Source organism: Leptonotus elevatus, chromosome 10 (assembly GCF_054856555.1).
Source record: "Leptonotus elevatus isolate MCC_2025b chromosome 10, RoL_Lele_1.0, whole genome shotgun sequence".
NCBI classification, from domain to species: domain Eukaryota; kingdom Metazoa; phylum Chordata; class Actinopteri; order Syngnathiformes; family Syngnathidae; genus Leptonotus; species Leptonotus elevatus.
The window spans coordinates 4,595,623-4,611,269 of NC_141248.1; the positions used below are offsets into that span (position 1 = coordinate 4,595,623).

General features: G+C 40.8%; 1 protein-coding gene across 4 annotated transcripts in view; it reads left to right on the forward strand.

Annotated features, from left to right (window-relative positions):
* Positions 1-15,647, forward strand: part of celf4 (CUGBP, Elav-like family member 4) — a 123,175-nt gene that overhangs the window by 31,060 nt on the left and 76,468 nt on the right. For all 4 annotated transcript variants that reach the window (XM_086086432.1, XM_086086435.1, XM_086086434.1 and 1 more), the window contains exon 2: positions 2,900-2,982. In XM_086086432.1, coding sequence (XP_085942558.1) covers positions 2,900-2,982 — 83 coding nt within the window. The remainder of the gene's footprint in view (positions 1-2,899; positions 2,983-15,647) is intronic.

The following is a 15,647-nucleotide window of genomic DNA, read 5'->3' on the forward strand; positions in this document are numbered from 1 at the left end:
CTGCGCACTAATCATGGTGTCTAATCAGCATCTTGATATAGCACAACTATGAGGTGGGATGTGCTCACTATCACAGATTTAGACTGCTTTGGGAAGAATATTTGAGAGAAATAGTGATATTGTGTATGTGGAACAAGTTTTAGATCTTTGAGTTCATCTCATAAAAAATGCGAGCAAAAACAAAAGTGTTGTGTTTATATTTTTGTTGAGTGTATTTTCTCTTATTTAGTCACTATGTACAGAGGTGTTTTTCCAGATCTCACACTGTGCCTCCACAGAGAAGGATAGTTTAGGAGTTACGTTCAGGGTTATTATAGTTTTAGAATTTTTCATTTTAGTTAGTTTTTATTTCGTTTTGGCTTTTAAATTGAGTTAGTTTGAATTAGTTTTTAAGGTGGTTCTGTTAGTTTTTATTAGTTTTAGTTATTTCATAAATGCTTAGTTTTATTTAGTTTAGTTTTAGTTAGTTTCAGTATTAGTTTTAGTTTAAAAAAAAGTGTATTACTTGTGCGCTATATTTAAAAAACACCATGGGAGCAACGTCATCTGAAGCTGCTTTTCTATTGGCTGCTGCTAGATGATGTCACTTTTGTGTGACACACTTTTAAATGTCCTTATTGCGGCTAATATCAAAATAAATCTACTTAAAATCACATTTAAAATCATCCACAAAGGCTCATGCATTAAATTTATTGCCAAAGACTAAAACGAAGGATTTTTGCTATAATTATAGTTAATTTTAGCTAGTTTTGTAAACATAAAATGTAGTTTCAGTTAGTTTTCGTTTTTTTAAAAAGCATTTTAGTTTTTTCGTTAGTTTTAGTTAACTAAAATAACCTTGGTTACTTTGTTCCCATTTCCCTACTCACTGTTTTCCCTTTCACCTCTGAGAAATCGGTGCACCGCCTGGTGAGCCTTCAGACTTCCTGTTCTGTCCCCATCTATTGCTGTCACTGCCATGATTCTTGGACAGGTTAAAATCTGTTAAATGCATTTCATTGCTCTGTAATTGTGACATGTGGAATGAGAATACATCTGATTCCCATTATATTTTACTTTACATTCCACATCTACTGAACATAATAGACATTAAGGTAGAGTACATTCGAGTGAGTTAAGTTTAATCCGTGTGAAAAGGACATCGGGGGGGATGGCAAATGCATGTTAGATTGAACACGACAGGCCCAGAGAGGACAAGGAGATAGCCGAGCTGTCGGTGGCCAGCTCCCATTTGGCCTAATGAGTGAGAGGCCTGTTAATTAAAAACACCAACAAGAGCAGCTGCCTTGTGCATTACCATCAGTAAGACCTGAGGTTAAAGACGAAGCCTCCGGAGGGGTGGCCGCAACTTCCGCATGCACTTTATGGAGTTGCCCACGACAACAGACAACATGTGTGTGACCAGGATGGAGACGGAGAACAGAATGTTTCTTTTGAAGGATTTTTAGTGTCTTATTGAATCATGTCACTATTGTCCATGGTGATGTTGCGTGTGGACATGTTTTATTTATTTGTCATCCGCATAAATCATTTCCCTCGATGTGAAGATTGACAGGCTGTCAGCCTTCTTGATAGTAGCGTGTTCCTCGCTGTCATCATGGGATGGCGAGGGAGAGGCTTCCACATTCCCCACGGCTGCTTCTTCTTCTCCATCTTCCTTCCACTCCCACATGTCAGCCCAGGTGGCAACAAACCCGAGGGTTGTGAGTAGTCTTGGAACAACATATGGAGCCCAGAGTTGGACAAATGAAGAGTGGAAGAGAAAAGGGGTGGCTTGTCAGGGAAAATGTCTATCTGTGTCACAGCAGCCAGAAGAGTGCGATGGGTGAATGGATAACTGGCAGCCGGGAAGCTCCGTCACATCTGACACGCTTCTCAGGCGGAGGAGCTCTCACGCAGCATATTGCACAAATCTGCAAGCCAGCAGATATTGGCCTTCTTAATTTCTCAGTGCAGACTCGACTGCGCTCACGCGAATATGAATGTTCCCTTTGTTCAGTTGCTGATGTGTTGCTCGTCGTGCACAGAGAATTGTATGTTCCTGATTGGCGATAGGCAGGCGCTTCGTGTTGTTATTTACGGAAGTGTGGAACTAAAAATGTGGATAAAACATTTTTGAATCTTGACTGGCAAATACATTTGAACGTTTACTTTTTGAAAATACATGCAAATACCTTGAGACATATTTTAAAATACGTTTTTCCCCATAATGCGCATTTGCAAGTCAATACCCAGTAGTAAAATTCACTCTAAACAGTATCTATTTGGTCCCACTCTAAACAGTAAAATTTACTCTTGGAAGACAGTAAAATATTCAAAATCTATTTTACTTAAAGTATTTTTAGTGTGTACGAGAGAATTTGCCTAGTGGAACCCAAAGTTCAAAGTAAACATGGTGAAGCTGCATTTAGCTGTTTGTTATGCTGCACACAAATGAAATAAGCTGCCAACAGAAGTGAAGTCAGCCCTCTATATCCGGGACGCAAGGCCGTAGACGCCAACAGGCCATACACCACTGAAAAGGGTTCGTCGAGACGAATCCGGGGATACCCGTGTGTCCCCGGTAGGACATAGGGTTTGGGAGATATGGCCGCCCAAAGACCTCCAGGACACTGAGGATTTTCAAAAATTTACCCCGCCGGCAATGGTTCCCATCCCGGGTAAAAGTCCGGCGTTTGCCGGCCTTCTTCTCAACCACTGACTGTTTACCGGAGAACAAGCCAAGTAAGCCAATTATGCGCATGCGTGTTGCCAGATAAGCACACAGTTCCATAGTTTTCTGTTGTGTTTCCCGTAGCTATTTGCTGATGGTTGCTGCAGCACCCTCCTACGTCTTGTCTCTTTCTCTTTGTCCCCAGCTCACATTATATAATTATGTATTTCTTTTGCTGTGTTTCAGGCTGTGCCTTCCTCACCTACTGTGCCAGGGAGTCAGCCCTGAAAGCCCAGAATGCATTGCACGAGCAGAAGACCCTTCCAGGGGTAAGTCATACACAACATGTGCAGCACAATGTTGGCCTGCCAGCAAAGTCGCAGACAACACATACACAAGAACTGCTACATTCATGGTGGCACTTATGTATTCATTTTTCACATACAAATGCCTGACATTTATTTCAAATCAAAGGGGACTCACCATCTTTGCCACGCCTGTCACTTTGTGTTTATCACTGGCGGTGCACCAGACACGAGCAGAGCCTTCCTTTCGCTTACCGTCCTCTCGCTCTCCCTCTCTCGTCACTCTGACAGTCACACACACATATAAACCCACAGGGAGAAGCAACACACAGCATCACATCATAGGCATACTATTTATAGTCCTTCTTCCAGTTTGTGTAAATGAGTGTGCGCCCGTGTGTGTTGGTTCGAAGCAGCCGTGTGTGGGCGAGTGTGTGAGAGAAAGACAGGGAGGGATGAGAAGCCAGTGGCTCCGTAGATGACGCCTATTTGTACATTTAAGTGCACGCTCTGCATCATGTGCATCATGGATGTAGCACGTCTCCTGGACAGATGTTCATGCGCTGCAGATGTTAGCAGTCATGTACGACGCACATGAAAGCCGGCTCTTATGAATGCTGAGCTCTCAGTGGTGCGTGACAGTAGGAGTTTTTTTTTTTTTACACAGTCAAGGGAGGAGGTACATGTTCAATTTAATATGTGAATGGGGGGATTATATACTGGGGGGGGTTATGTGATAAAATGTACTAGTGGTATCGATGTGTTTTCCGATCAGGAACTGGAAATGAGAAGAATAGAAATTATTTTATTTATTTTTTAAAGGGAAAAAAACTGTATTGTGAATAAGAAGTGTAAAATTATCTGTCATTGTTAATTTGGGGTGAAAATGTATGTGGAAAAAATATACGAGTGGTATTGGTTTCAGTGACTACTCGAGAGTTGAGTACTCGTACTGGTATCGGTCTGAAAAAAAGTTGTATCGGACATCCTTGGTGCACTGATTTTAATATGTGCAGTTTTGTAGCAGTTTTTGCATGCATTTATCTTTGCAATTCATTTGTCAGAATGTACAGTATGTGCATGGGGACTAATGCACGTGCATTTTATGTGTACAGATGCAAGCCAAGTTCATCTGTGAGCGGGAACACTTGCACACGTGTGTGTCAGGAAGTTTTGATGTGTCTCTGTCAGGCCTGGCTTGCTTTGCTGTGTTCGTTTTTAATGACGCCTCCAGGGAAGCTGACAGTCGCCGTGTTGAGCGCATAGCCTTTGATGTGAGTGATTATGACATCACAGACGTGCAGCGAGAAGAGCGGAGGAGTGGGGATCCGTGCTTTCTGTTTTTTTTTCTCCCACTTCTCATTGGCATATTTTTCAGAAAGAAACAGGGAGGGAGAGACCGACAAATACAGAGCGAGATTAAATATATGGTCAAAACCCAAATGTGATTTTGTGTTCACACATCTGCTGTGAATGATGTTTTGGCATTTGCCGTCATTATTTGAGGAAAAATGTGTTTGTATTTTACTGCATACCAACAGCGAGCAATTCATAGATTTGGTGGCATGCTACACAGCATATAAGTCACCTGTACAGACATTTGAAATCAACTTGACTTCAGAGGCAAATGCTAATTAGCAACGCTTTAGTCATTAAAAGGACACTCTCAATTTTACAATTGATCGAGTGTGAGCTTAAAGTAAACAAGTGAATGCCTTAAGAGAGACATACTGTGGATATTCCAAGAGGAATGGAGCCGGAAGCCGCTCAGTATGCTGAAGACTTTGGAGACTTTGGTTAAATGGCTCTGTTGTTTCTATAAAAGAAAAAATCTGTCTAGTAGTTGTATGGTGTTTCAAATTGCCATTAATACCTGTACACTCCAGTCCTGTAGGTGGTAGTAATGGATATTCTAAACTTGTTGTCAAGTGTAAAAAAACGGTTAGGCATTACGGGGAATATTCTCCCATATGCTAAGGTCAAAAAAGGTGCACTGCTGCTCACTTTTTTGACTGTGCAGATTATCCCATAGACACAATGCTGTCAATTACGCACCTTCAATAAATGTACGCCCTCTGGGTGGGACACCGTTTAAATGAGAGCATCCCATGTCAAATCTAGCAGTGCACGTATTCCCGCAGAGACTTGCGCACTCAGGAGGCTGTACTAAGGACTAGCACCTCATGAAGGTGAAACATTTATTGCACCCTTTGATTCAATTAACCGCGTCTGTGCTCTGGTGTTGAAGGCCGCGTCACGGCGAGCAGCTGCTGACTCATGCTGATGGCTTGGAGTTTGTCTGAAAGCACAGCTCATAGCAACTACAGTCATTCTAAAAATTGTGAGTTAGATGTTGAAACATTTGTTTTTATTTGACATATGCCGGTCGTGAAATCTACAAAAGAGCCGTGCTGGCGTGTCCGGCATTGCTTGGCAACGCTTAAACAACGGCCGGCTCACTCGGTTTTCAATGAATAGAAAAGCTCCGAAAATACATTCAGTGATGAGCACAGTAATCTGATTAAATTACTCGTATTAATTGTATGTATCAAATACAGAAAGCAAATACACACACTCCTTCACAGTTAGTGCAGAGCGTGTCACTGGTGATGATCAGTAACTTCTGGATCCATACACAAGTCAATTTGCCATTTGAAAGTATGAAATATATTCCAAATGGATCCCTATGGAATTCATGTCTCAGGAAAACTTCACAATCCGGGACTTGCAGGCAATTCTGACACTTACAGTTGTAAAGAAACAGATGTAGAGAAAAAATACTCACAGCCAAAAACCAAAAATATTTCTGCCTTTGCGAGAGTAATGAAATTTGTAATTAGGATTTAGTTAAAGAGAGGTAGGAAATGTTACGGCACTCGCTCTAACCCGGTTTTGTTTTTCCCACCTTGTTTGTTTTCTCTGTCCCTCTAGCTTCCATCAATCCCCTCTTCTCAAGCCAACATAACCAAAATCCTGCAAAAGAAATCCCTTTGCCCCCTTAAAGCTTCTTTCCCCTTCACTTCGCGTCCTGATGCATTTTTTATCATCAAAGTTGCTTTCCCAACCCTTATATTTAAAAAGTTTTCCGGAGTCTTCTTTCTGTGGCTGCCAGGTGAGCCGAGAGTAAGGGGATTAGACTACCTAGTGGAAATGGCCTGTAAGCACGGCTGTAGGCTGTTGGTGTAGTGCAGCACAAAGTACTGAAGGCTCTGTGCGTGTGTGTGTGTGTGTGTGTGTGTGTGCGCGCGTGTGTATGCCAGTTGTGACTGAAGGTAAATAAGTAAAAAACAAACAGTCACTGAACTTCTAATGACAGATACAGGTTTGAAATCCCTTCATCCAGTTTATATAGCGTTTGTCCTCATTAGTCACCAGTGAACTGAAGACTATCCCTGCTGACTTTGGGTGGGAGGCAGGGCACACTGGTCTTATGCTCCTCTCAAGAGTACGCAGACACAAATAAAGAATCACACGTGCTAATCAGTAGTCCACCTTGCTACCAGGTTTGAATTTCATTCCATTCGAATTTCAATTATTTAGTTTGAAAGAAGAACACAGGCGTATTGAGGATTTTAATAAAAGAGAGCTTTCACAGATATTTTGGAAAATGTTTTTTTTTTTTTATCATTGTTTGCTAAACCAGTGCAATAAAAGAAGGTGGGCAAACCAAATGAGCCGCGTTTGCACCGCAGGACGTTCGAGTATGGGGAGGGGGGTAGGGACTTTCACAGGAACCGTCCTCTAAGCCGGCCCGCTTGTGGCTGTGTCTCCACTGCGGAGTACGACCCATTTCGCAACGTCACGAGTTTCGATCGACACATAAACGCCGTGCGACGGTTTCTTCCGTGATGTCACCGCGCAACAAAAAAACACAACAACGAGGAAAGAGAAAAACTTGTGGCGGTTGCCGTTTTTTCTGCTTTTTTTTATGTATTTGGCGTGGATGGATGGTTTGAGTGAGAGGGGGCGGCGTTTAGATGAAGAATTTGAAAAGGCTGACTCGCAAGTCACGAGTTTAGATTGACATGTAATCGCCTTGCGACGGTTTCTGTGACGTCACCCAATCAGAACGAGGAAAGAGAAAAACTCTTTTTTTCTGCTTTTTTTATGTACTTTGTGTGGATGGATGGTTTGAGTGAGAGAAGACGGCATCTAGATGAAGAATTATAAAAGGCTAACAGTAGAGTGGAACGAAAATAGGCAAAGGATTATTAAGAGAATTCTTTTGGTGGAAGAGACTCAAGCCGAAAATGCATCATCGTCGCGCATGAAGGTAAGATAATTTTTTATACTAAATAATTTTTAGCCAATCAGCAAAAAAGCCCGATCGGGAGTTTATCGGGCCGGCGGAGTATCTACTCTCCAGTAAGACCTCCGCTCATCCCCGTAAGTTCCTGTAAATGTGGTCCGGTTGGGAAGGCTCCTGCAATGGAGACGCACACATACGGGGCTGGCCCCGTAAATTTACCCTGAAGTTCCTGCGGTGGAAACGCGGCTATGGAGTCCAAAATCGACCCTCTTTGAGCACTGTCGTCAACAGGAGCCATAAAGAGTGAGCACCAGGGATGGAATTTGTCATCAATTTCATTGTTCTATGAGAACGGGCGGCTTGGCCAGCCCTGGTCTGATCATTAAGCTGAAGTGAAAACAAACAATTACGATGGCCAGCAGATGGCCTCTTTGGATTTCTTTTGGATGAGATCGCCGCGTATGAAACAACAGCTCATGAACATGGAGGATCTTTGGAAATTTGACAATAACAAGCAACTTGTGATTGATCAAAGTGTTTGTCACGTATAAATGACGTTAATACACACAGCAACATACAGACACCGATGCTGTCTATGACGTACATTCTGTGTATGTGTGAGAAGTTATACAATTCCATACCATCGGCGGCGGTAGTCAGAAAAATACAACCCTTTATGGGGGTGGGATATAAAAACGTAAACAAGGAATACTGCTATGTTTTTCACTGACGATGTACTCTCACGCGAAGCACACCATCAGACACTTTACAGAGTATTGTGTAATATAAAAGTCTCCAATCCATGTCTTACTCTCGTTTGACTTTCATCACTCTATCAACATACCCTTTCACGGTAATGTCATACAATGCCATGCAATACTGTTTATCCGCATTCGTTACTTCCTGTTCCTCTCCCATGCGCCGATACCTAACAGCCAATCAGAGTGATCAAATGTCATAACAGTCCGACGGCGATTCAACATGTGGAATCTGCCAAAATCACCCTCCAGACACGCCGCCAACGGGACCCGATATTATAATGGTGCTTTATACAATCAGATGACACTCAGACACTTCCTGACTTCCAACATCAGATTGGGGTACAGAGAGGCCTTAAGAGGTATAGAAAATGGCAGAGGTGGGCATTCCATCATTATTGGCGGAAGGTTCATCAATCCGTCAATGACAAGCGCATTTTTTGTTGACGATTGCCGGGAAACTTCAAAAAATTTATAGAAGGGGGTTTCGTCCGTCAATGTAATCGTCAATCCGTTAATATAATCAGCAATCCGTCAAAGACAGCCGTCCCATTTTGCTGACGGATTGACAGATGACCAATAAAGGAGCATTGATGGATAACAACTGCGAATTACGGAAACATTGACGGACGCTCATTTTGCTGAACAATGACGAATGACGGATTGATGATTAAAATGTGGTTCTGCTTGAAATATTGACGATGATGGAAGTGTGTCCGGACTGTTGATGATTGCAGAATAACGGACTTTCAAAATTCATTGACGCGCCCACCTCTGAAAAATGGATGGATGGACAATAACAAACACCCTAACCACAAACCGACACATTGTACACAAGAGGTGCTTGCTTGTGATGCATGGAATACTTTGTACATTGACACAATGCAGACCGCTGATAACAACACATGCACTCACTCACACCGCAAAGACTTCTCTTGTAACGGTAATACAAATCTCTTCACAAACACTTTCATTGAACAACCTGATACTCATGGAAAGAGAGTGCAGAGAGAGAGTAATACAGCGTCGATTGACTCATGCTATAATAGTGAGCCTGATGGAAAAAAAATATGGAACACTGTAAATCAATGTGTCATTTCAAAACACCCACACACACACCCACATGCAATCAACACACATGCAGTAGAGCACATACACATGCCCGTTTTCAGCCCAGGGGCAAACAAATACCAGTAAAAGATGGGAAAGCAAATTAATAGCAGGCTAGAGGAAAAGGTTGATGAAGCCAAGTGGGAAGGAGTGGGAAGAGAGAAGTTGGTGAGGTGCCTATGTAACCACTGATTTGTTTCTTAATCCTACAACGCAACTCCTCCAACAGCACCACCAGAAGCAGCCTTTCTCCTGAAGATAATGCCAGGGAAAGAAATCTATGACACTGATTGGGTCTTGTGACCCAATTTCATGGCAACCTTGTCTCAATAAGTCGCCCCCTTTGGTCGATACCTGCCAGGCTCCTCGGGTGAACGGGTCAGAGAGGAGTTTTGGTGGTTTTGGATTGAGATTTTCCTCCAACCAAGTATGCACAAGTTACACACTCCCTATTGTCAATGTGGATTTGTGGCGCAGTGTGCAAGGGTCATAGCGGCATGTCTACATGAAAAATGCCACAGGCCTCAGAGCTAAATCATCCCCACGCTCTCTCCCAGCCATCACCCCATCAACTATTTTAATCACCCTTCTTCAAAAGAAAACCGTTTGCCACACGGAACGGTCCAATTAATGAATCTGGTCCTTGACAGAACGGGGTAGGAGTGATAGAAGACAAGCACACAGCCAAAAACACAGCACTGCCTTTTTGGCATCCATAAGACTGGGCACTTTATTAAGAACACAGATCATTTTACAGCCAAAGGCCTGATGGGCAATTTATTACCAGTCAACAGCTAAGAACGCTGCCAAGAGGGAATAAATAAACAATATCCAGTGTCCAAATAAAATCTGCGTTTTAAGAGGAGCACTATGCAGCGATGTGTTTCAATGCATCCATAAACTATCATGGAAGAGGAGTTTCTGTTGCAAGTGCTAAATATCCAAAACTGTGAATGTTAAATTTGGAAAGTTTTAAGTGGAATGAACTACATAAATACCAAGACTTCATGTGTTTGTATCAACTTCAAAAGTTGGATCGAGGAAACTGGACTTGTTGAAGAGGTTTCACCTTTGATCCAGCAAGCTTACTCAGTTCTAAATTGTATGTTCTCATGGAGTTGCTTCTCTCGTGTAATCATCTATCCTGGAAATAGCCAGATTTATAATTGTGATTGACTCAAGGGAGTTCTCCACAATATCAATCTGCAACTGCTCCACTGTGATTTGCTCGGGGAAGGCAGGACATTCTGTACAATACTTCGAGCTGATTGGATGATGCGGCATCTTGTGCACGTCTACCTAACTTTTGTTTTGACCAATCACGGCAAACAATGAAAATGTCTTCTTCGTTCTAGGCGTAGGGGGGGGGGGGGGGGGGGTGGGGGGGGGGGAAGCACAAACATATTTACCAGCTAAAAATGCATGAAGCGCCTCTCGCTGTACAACATTCAACATGGAAACGGTGAGTAAGTTCAGCGAGAACAGAATTATTTGCAGCAACCATTCGTCCATGGTAAAAGGTTTGTTTGTTTCCCTCAGTATCGTTGCTTCCTGGTTTCGTCACAGGTGCATATTCCATGTGCAAACAAAATACCGCTTTGTGATTGGTCCGTACCAAAAGTGTACGGATCGGTGAAGATCAGCGGATGTATTTTCGGGAGTTTGTGAAATGACAAATACCGCAAAAATTCCGCTTGCAGAGCAAGGTTAGTAGTCATCCCCTAACAGCATCCTCTGCAGTAGAGGTATAACATGTGAACAGGGAACTGACATTGTACGTTGAATAATTGCATGGTTTCATGATTTATCTAAAGATGAAGTAAGGTTCTGAAATTCATTGTTGAAGTTGGTGGTATTTCCAACCCAGATTGTAAAAATAGTGCCGGGATGTCTGGCAATGTTGTAGGTGGTAGAGTTAATGCTGCCTGAGTGGAGCTTCTTGCTAATGATTTTTAGATGTTGCTTCCCCGGAGTATAGGCAATAGTCCGTGCTGCTGTCAATTCCTTCCTCCATTTCTAACTTCTGAAAGCAGTCTTTGATTTTCCTCTTGTATCCACTGGTGGAATCTGTCTTTAGCCTTTCATGTCTTGTTATCATCTGGTCGATCTTTGCCTTGTTGTGAGTGGTGTTGGGGATAATCCCTAGTCAATTGGTAAAATTGGGATATTGTCGTCCATCTTTAGGAACATCAACGCTTTTGTTTATTTAAGATTGGAGGGAGGTGCCTTCTAGAGGAGAGAGCTGCCAACACCTTCTGTCCCAGCTTCAGGTACGGGGTTGTTCCTGATAGGCCACTCTGTTGCTGTAATTAGGTTTACGCGATGGGGAGTTGTTCTGGTGTGAAGTCCCTTGGCAAACATGTCTTGCTCTGTGTGAGAATTATGTTGGATGAATTATTTATCCATCTTCCTTTGCTGATGGCAGACGAGCTTTCTTGGCTTGGTCGGGTATTTGTCAAGACTAGGTGGGTAAGTCTAACAGAAGTGAAGTTTTGGTTTTGTCGCTCCTTGGTGTTCTTGTGTTTAATGATCAATGATGTGCAAAATAAGAAACTTCTTCCATGACTGTCTAGCAAAAGCATTTCAGAATAGTCTAGAAAGTGGAACTCCCGTGTGAGCACTCCCCTGGCGATACCTCCACCAGAAAAATAATGAATGGGAGTAAAAAAAAAAAATACTGCAGAGGAATGTTTTGGATGAAGGGTGGTCTATCATCAAGATTTAAGAAGTCCAACTTTTGCGGATTTCCACGATGACTTAAAATCAGACAAACATTAGCTTAAACTGTTATTTTGAGGCTTGTTTGTCTCTCTGTGAAAGAGCAGAACATGATTGACTTGGATGTGCTATTGGGCCAAAGGGTTTATTGTTATGAAATCACACTAAAATGTGTGTCACACTGCTGTGGCCTATATATCGCAGGAAATTTTTTTGCCATTAAAGTGCTTGAGTTTAAATACATAAAAATAAAAATAAAGCCTTTTAAATGCATACATAGTACCTGTGATTACTGAAAATGTAGTTTGAAATAATATTCCTATAATTGTACTTGGTTAAAATAGAATTGCACTGATGTGTATGTTGAAGCTTGAAATTCATTGTATCTTAATCTAGTCCCAATACTACAATTCACATCTTCCACTTAAGTTAGAATTGAATATGTTATAATAGAAATGAACACGATTTCCTTGTATTCAATTGTGTATGTTAATTGCAAGTTCACATATTGTGGAATTAATCACAATTAATGACTTTTGGGCTTGCAGGTGTTTGTTTTTTTAAATCTAGTCACAGCCCTAAATTTAAAATATCAGATTTATGCTGAATAAAGTTAAATTAACCCCGAAAGTAGAGTTAAAAAAACAAAACAAAAAAACAAATCTACAGTATGTGGTCTAGATTGCTGCATGGTCAATCTGACAACACTGTTGTTAATCTGGAATTCAATCCATTATTGCTGAAAAGTAAATCATGCTTCAAACTTGCACCTGGATAAATAAATAAATAAATATTAATGCTGTTAATGTATCATGGGTTTTTTTTATTTCTCATTGTTGTATTTATTAATTAGTTTTGGATTGTTTTCAAACTTTTTTTCAGTTTCTGTTTCTTTGTTGCTCCCCCACAAATCTCCACCATATAGCGTATACAGTGGTTTATTTTTGGTTCAACCTTTCAATGCAGGAGGGAACAGTAGAAGTGATGCAATCATATCGCCAAAGATGACTGCAGTTGTACAGTAGACGCCATCTTCTGTCATTTAGCGTCTGAATGGCCTCATTATAGTTGGGCTTTAGGCCTGATGTTGCAACCTCCCATTACCAAGTGGAGTTTGAGCAGATTGTAATGAGAAAAAATGAAGAAAGAGTCATCCATCTAGAGGCAACGGTTCTCTTTACAGTAGTCCAGCCCTACAACTAATTTTAAAAGTGGTGCATTGTACCCTTTAGGCCTATAGAATGATGACCCAAATGCGACATTATACACCTTTACACTACTGGGCCATATTACAGTATGTGTAATGATATAATGTAGACAGTTTGTTTAATCTCATTAGGAGAGGAAAATGTGCAGTGTGGGCATGGACTCCCCAGCGTCAATTCTAAATGAACAATTTATTCACTCTTTCTTCTGTGGGGACACATCTACTGCAGTTGCATGTTTTTTTTGGGGATCAATTAAGGAACCAAGGATTATTTTTCAACAATGTACATATACCACACATTGTGTCTGGTATACACACATGGGGTAGGCTCTGCTCCGAATGAATGATGTCACAAATGTGCTTTTCATGAATGAACAAATATTTCCATGACAGAGGAACTCTGAAATTTGATAGAAAGTTTTCCTAGATGATTTGAGGCTGCTCTGTGTTTTGTTTATCCTGTTCTAGTAGGATAATGGTCAAATGCCTAAACAATTGTGTGCTCTTCTGTGCTCTCGTAATTAATTAGTCTTCACACTTACTGTGTTTTTTTTCCCTGACACATAATTGGGAAATTTGGCTTTTTATTTACTGTGGCAATTTTGGTATGTAAATTTAGAAAACCAACATTATTTTTGACATATATTGTTAGGGTTTTCTCATAAACCCTAAGAACTTTTCTATGGGGGAAAAAATCTGTTGAGTTGTATTTTTAAGCTGATTGAAAGTAAAATTGCAATGCTGGTTCCAAATTTACAGTCATATTTTTTTTATCACGTCAAGTTTTTTTCTCTCCACAGCTTACCCTCCCCATATGAGGAAAAATCCCACTGATTAGCTGTAGTAAGACTATAGTAAGAAGAGCTTATTACGATTGGACTCATCAACAGTTAACTTGCTTGTGCAGTCACAATTGAGAGAAAGTATGTAAGCTCCCAATAGGTCAGTACCATCAATATCTGCAAACACAAAGCTAGCGTAGTAGGAATGAGAGGTTAGTGCTGGGCTTTGTTCCGACTCCCACATGTATGTACTCTATAATATCATACTAGCTAGTTTTCAATGCTCTAAAGCTCCCTGTACACTTTTAATACAGTGTGTCTTGACAACAGTGAAGGAGTATGTTTATAGTGTGTCTAGTTTTTCATTTACTGTAAAGAAGAAAAAATGGCAAACAGGAAACAATAAAACCTCATATATCATACTCAAAATAATATATATTCAAGTTGTTCTCCAAGCACTATTTAGAGTCCACCACTGTTTCTTCAGGGGTTGTGATTCACATCTTGTCATCAATGCAGAGCTGGGAAAGTTCATGTATACCGTTGTTTCTTTGCAGTTTACCATGCTGCTTGTTGTCCTTTGCATCCCCATCTCTCTTTATCAGCCTTATTACCCTCCAGTGAGGTTTTTTCTCGAGTTTACAAATGAGGGATTGAAAGAGAATGGTGCTATTATTAGTGCGAAATTAAAGTTCACTGAGAGTTGTTGACTATTGGCTTTTTTTCCTTAACAATAGCATAAATAATTAAAATGCAATTCTCTTTAATGTACCTTATAGAGACAATTAACATTAGGTATCTCTTGTTTACCAAAAGTACTTTATAGACTTTTAGAATAAAGCAGATCAAGTGTTTTTAATCGGATGATAATGTTGCTTTCTACCACAATTGCTTTGATTAGACATTCAAAGTATATTGCAGTGCTTTTTAAGTGCTATGCTAGACAGTGAATGTAAAAAAAAAACTGTTCCAGTTTGAGCAAGGACTTCAATAATGAGAGCAGCAGAAAGAAAAATGATTTGTCAGCTTAAAGAAAAATGGCAATTATCATCTATTGCACTGTTTTTTCTTCTTCCTGTCTTCTTTTACCGTAACAGTCATGGCAGACAATCTTCCAATTACAGACACCCAAACTTGTCATGCTGTGTGAACACAGCTATAGGAGTAGTGAGCCACACTCCTTTGGAAGAGGCTTATCTTGCGCTGAAACAGAAACCAACCGTGGCTTTACACCTACAGTAAAATGCAGGAGAATTCAGCCCTTGTCTCCTGGCCCACATTCCCTTCACCTCCGGGAAAATGAAGACAGAATCAATGAACCTAACACGGTATACATTAGAACAACAGTTATGCCACTTTGTTTTCTTCTGTTTCTTGCTAAGATGATAAATACTAAAACTTTGGCAAGAAGCACACTAAACTGACCAACCCCTTTATAAATTTGACTCAGTTATCTAACATGGTAAAAGAGAAATTCATACACTCAAAATCTCACAAAAAAAGCTGAGACAATGCAAGATCGCAAAAGGAGCTGCTTCAGATGAGGCAGAGGAACTCAAAAGCCACATTTCTATCATGTGGTCAAGTTTGCTTTGAATTGTAGCGATAAACCCTGATCTACTTGTCATTTATTCTACAGCTTAGTCATCATCCTAGCACTGTAGTTACATAAACAGTGTTATATCATACTTGTGCAACAAAAACAAATTAATTAGGACTGCGGTTAGTTCTAAAAATGGTGTGGATCTATTGTTAGGGTATTTAACAAACCCTGAGAAACCTGAGGTGAAAGTTTATGGCATTATAGCAGGTGTGGTGCCATTGTAGAACGATCTCTCATTTGTTGACTTGAAATGCAGTATTGG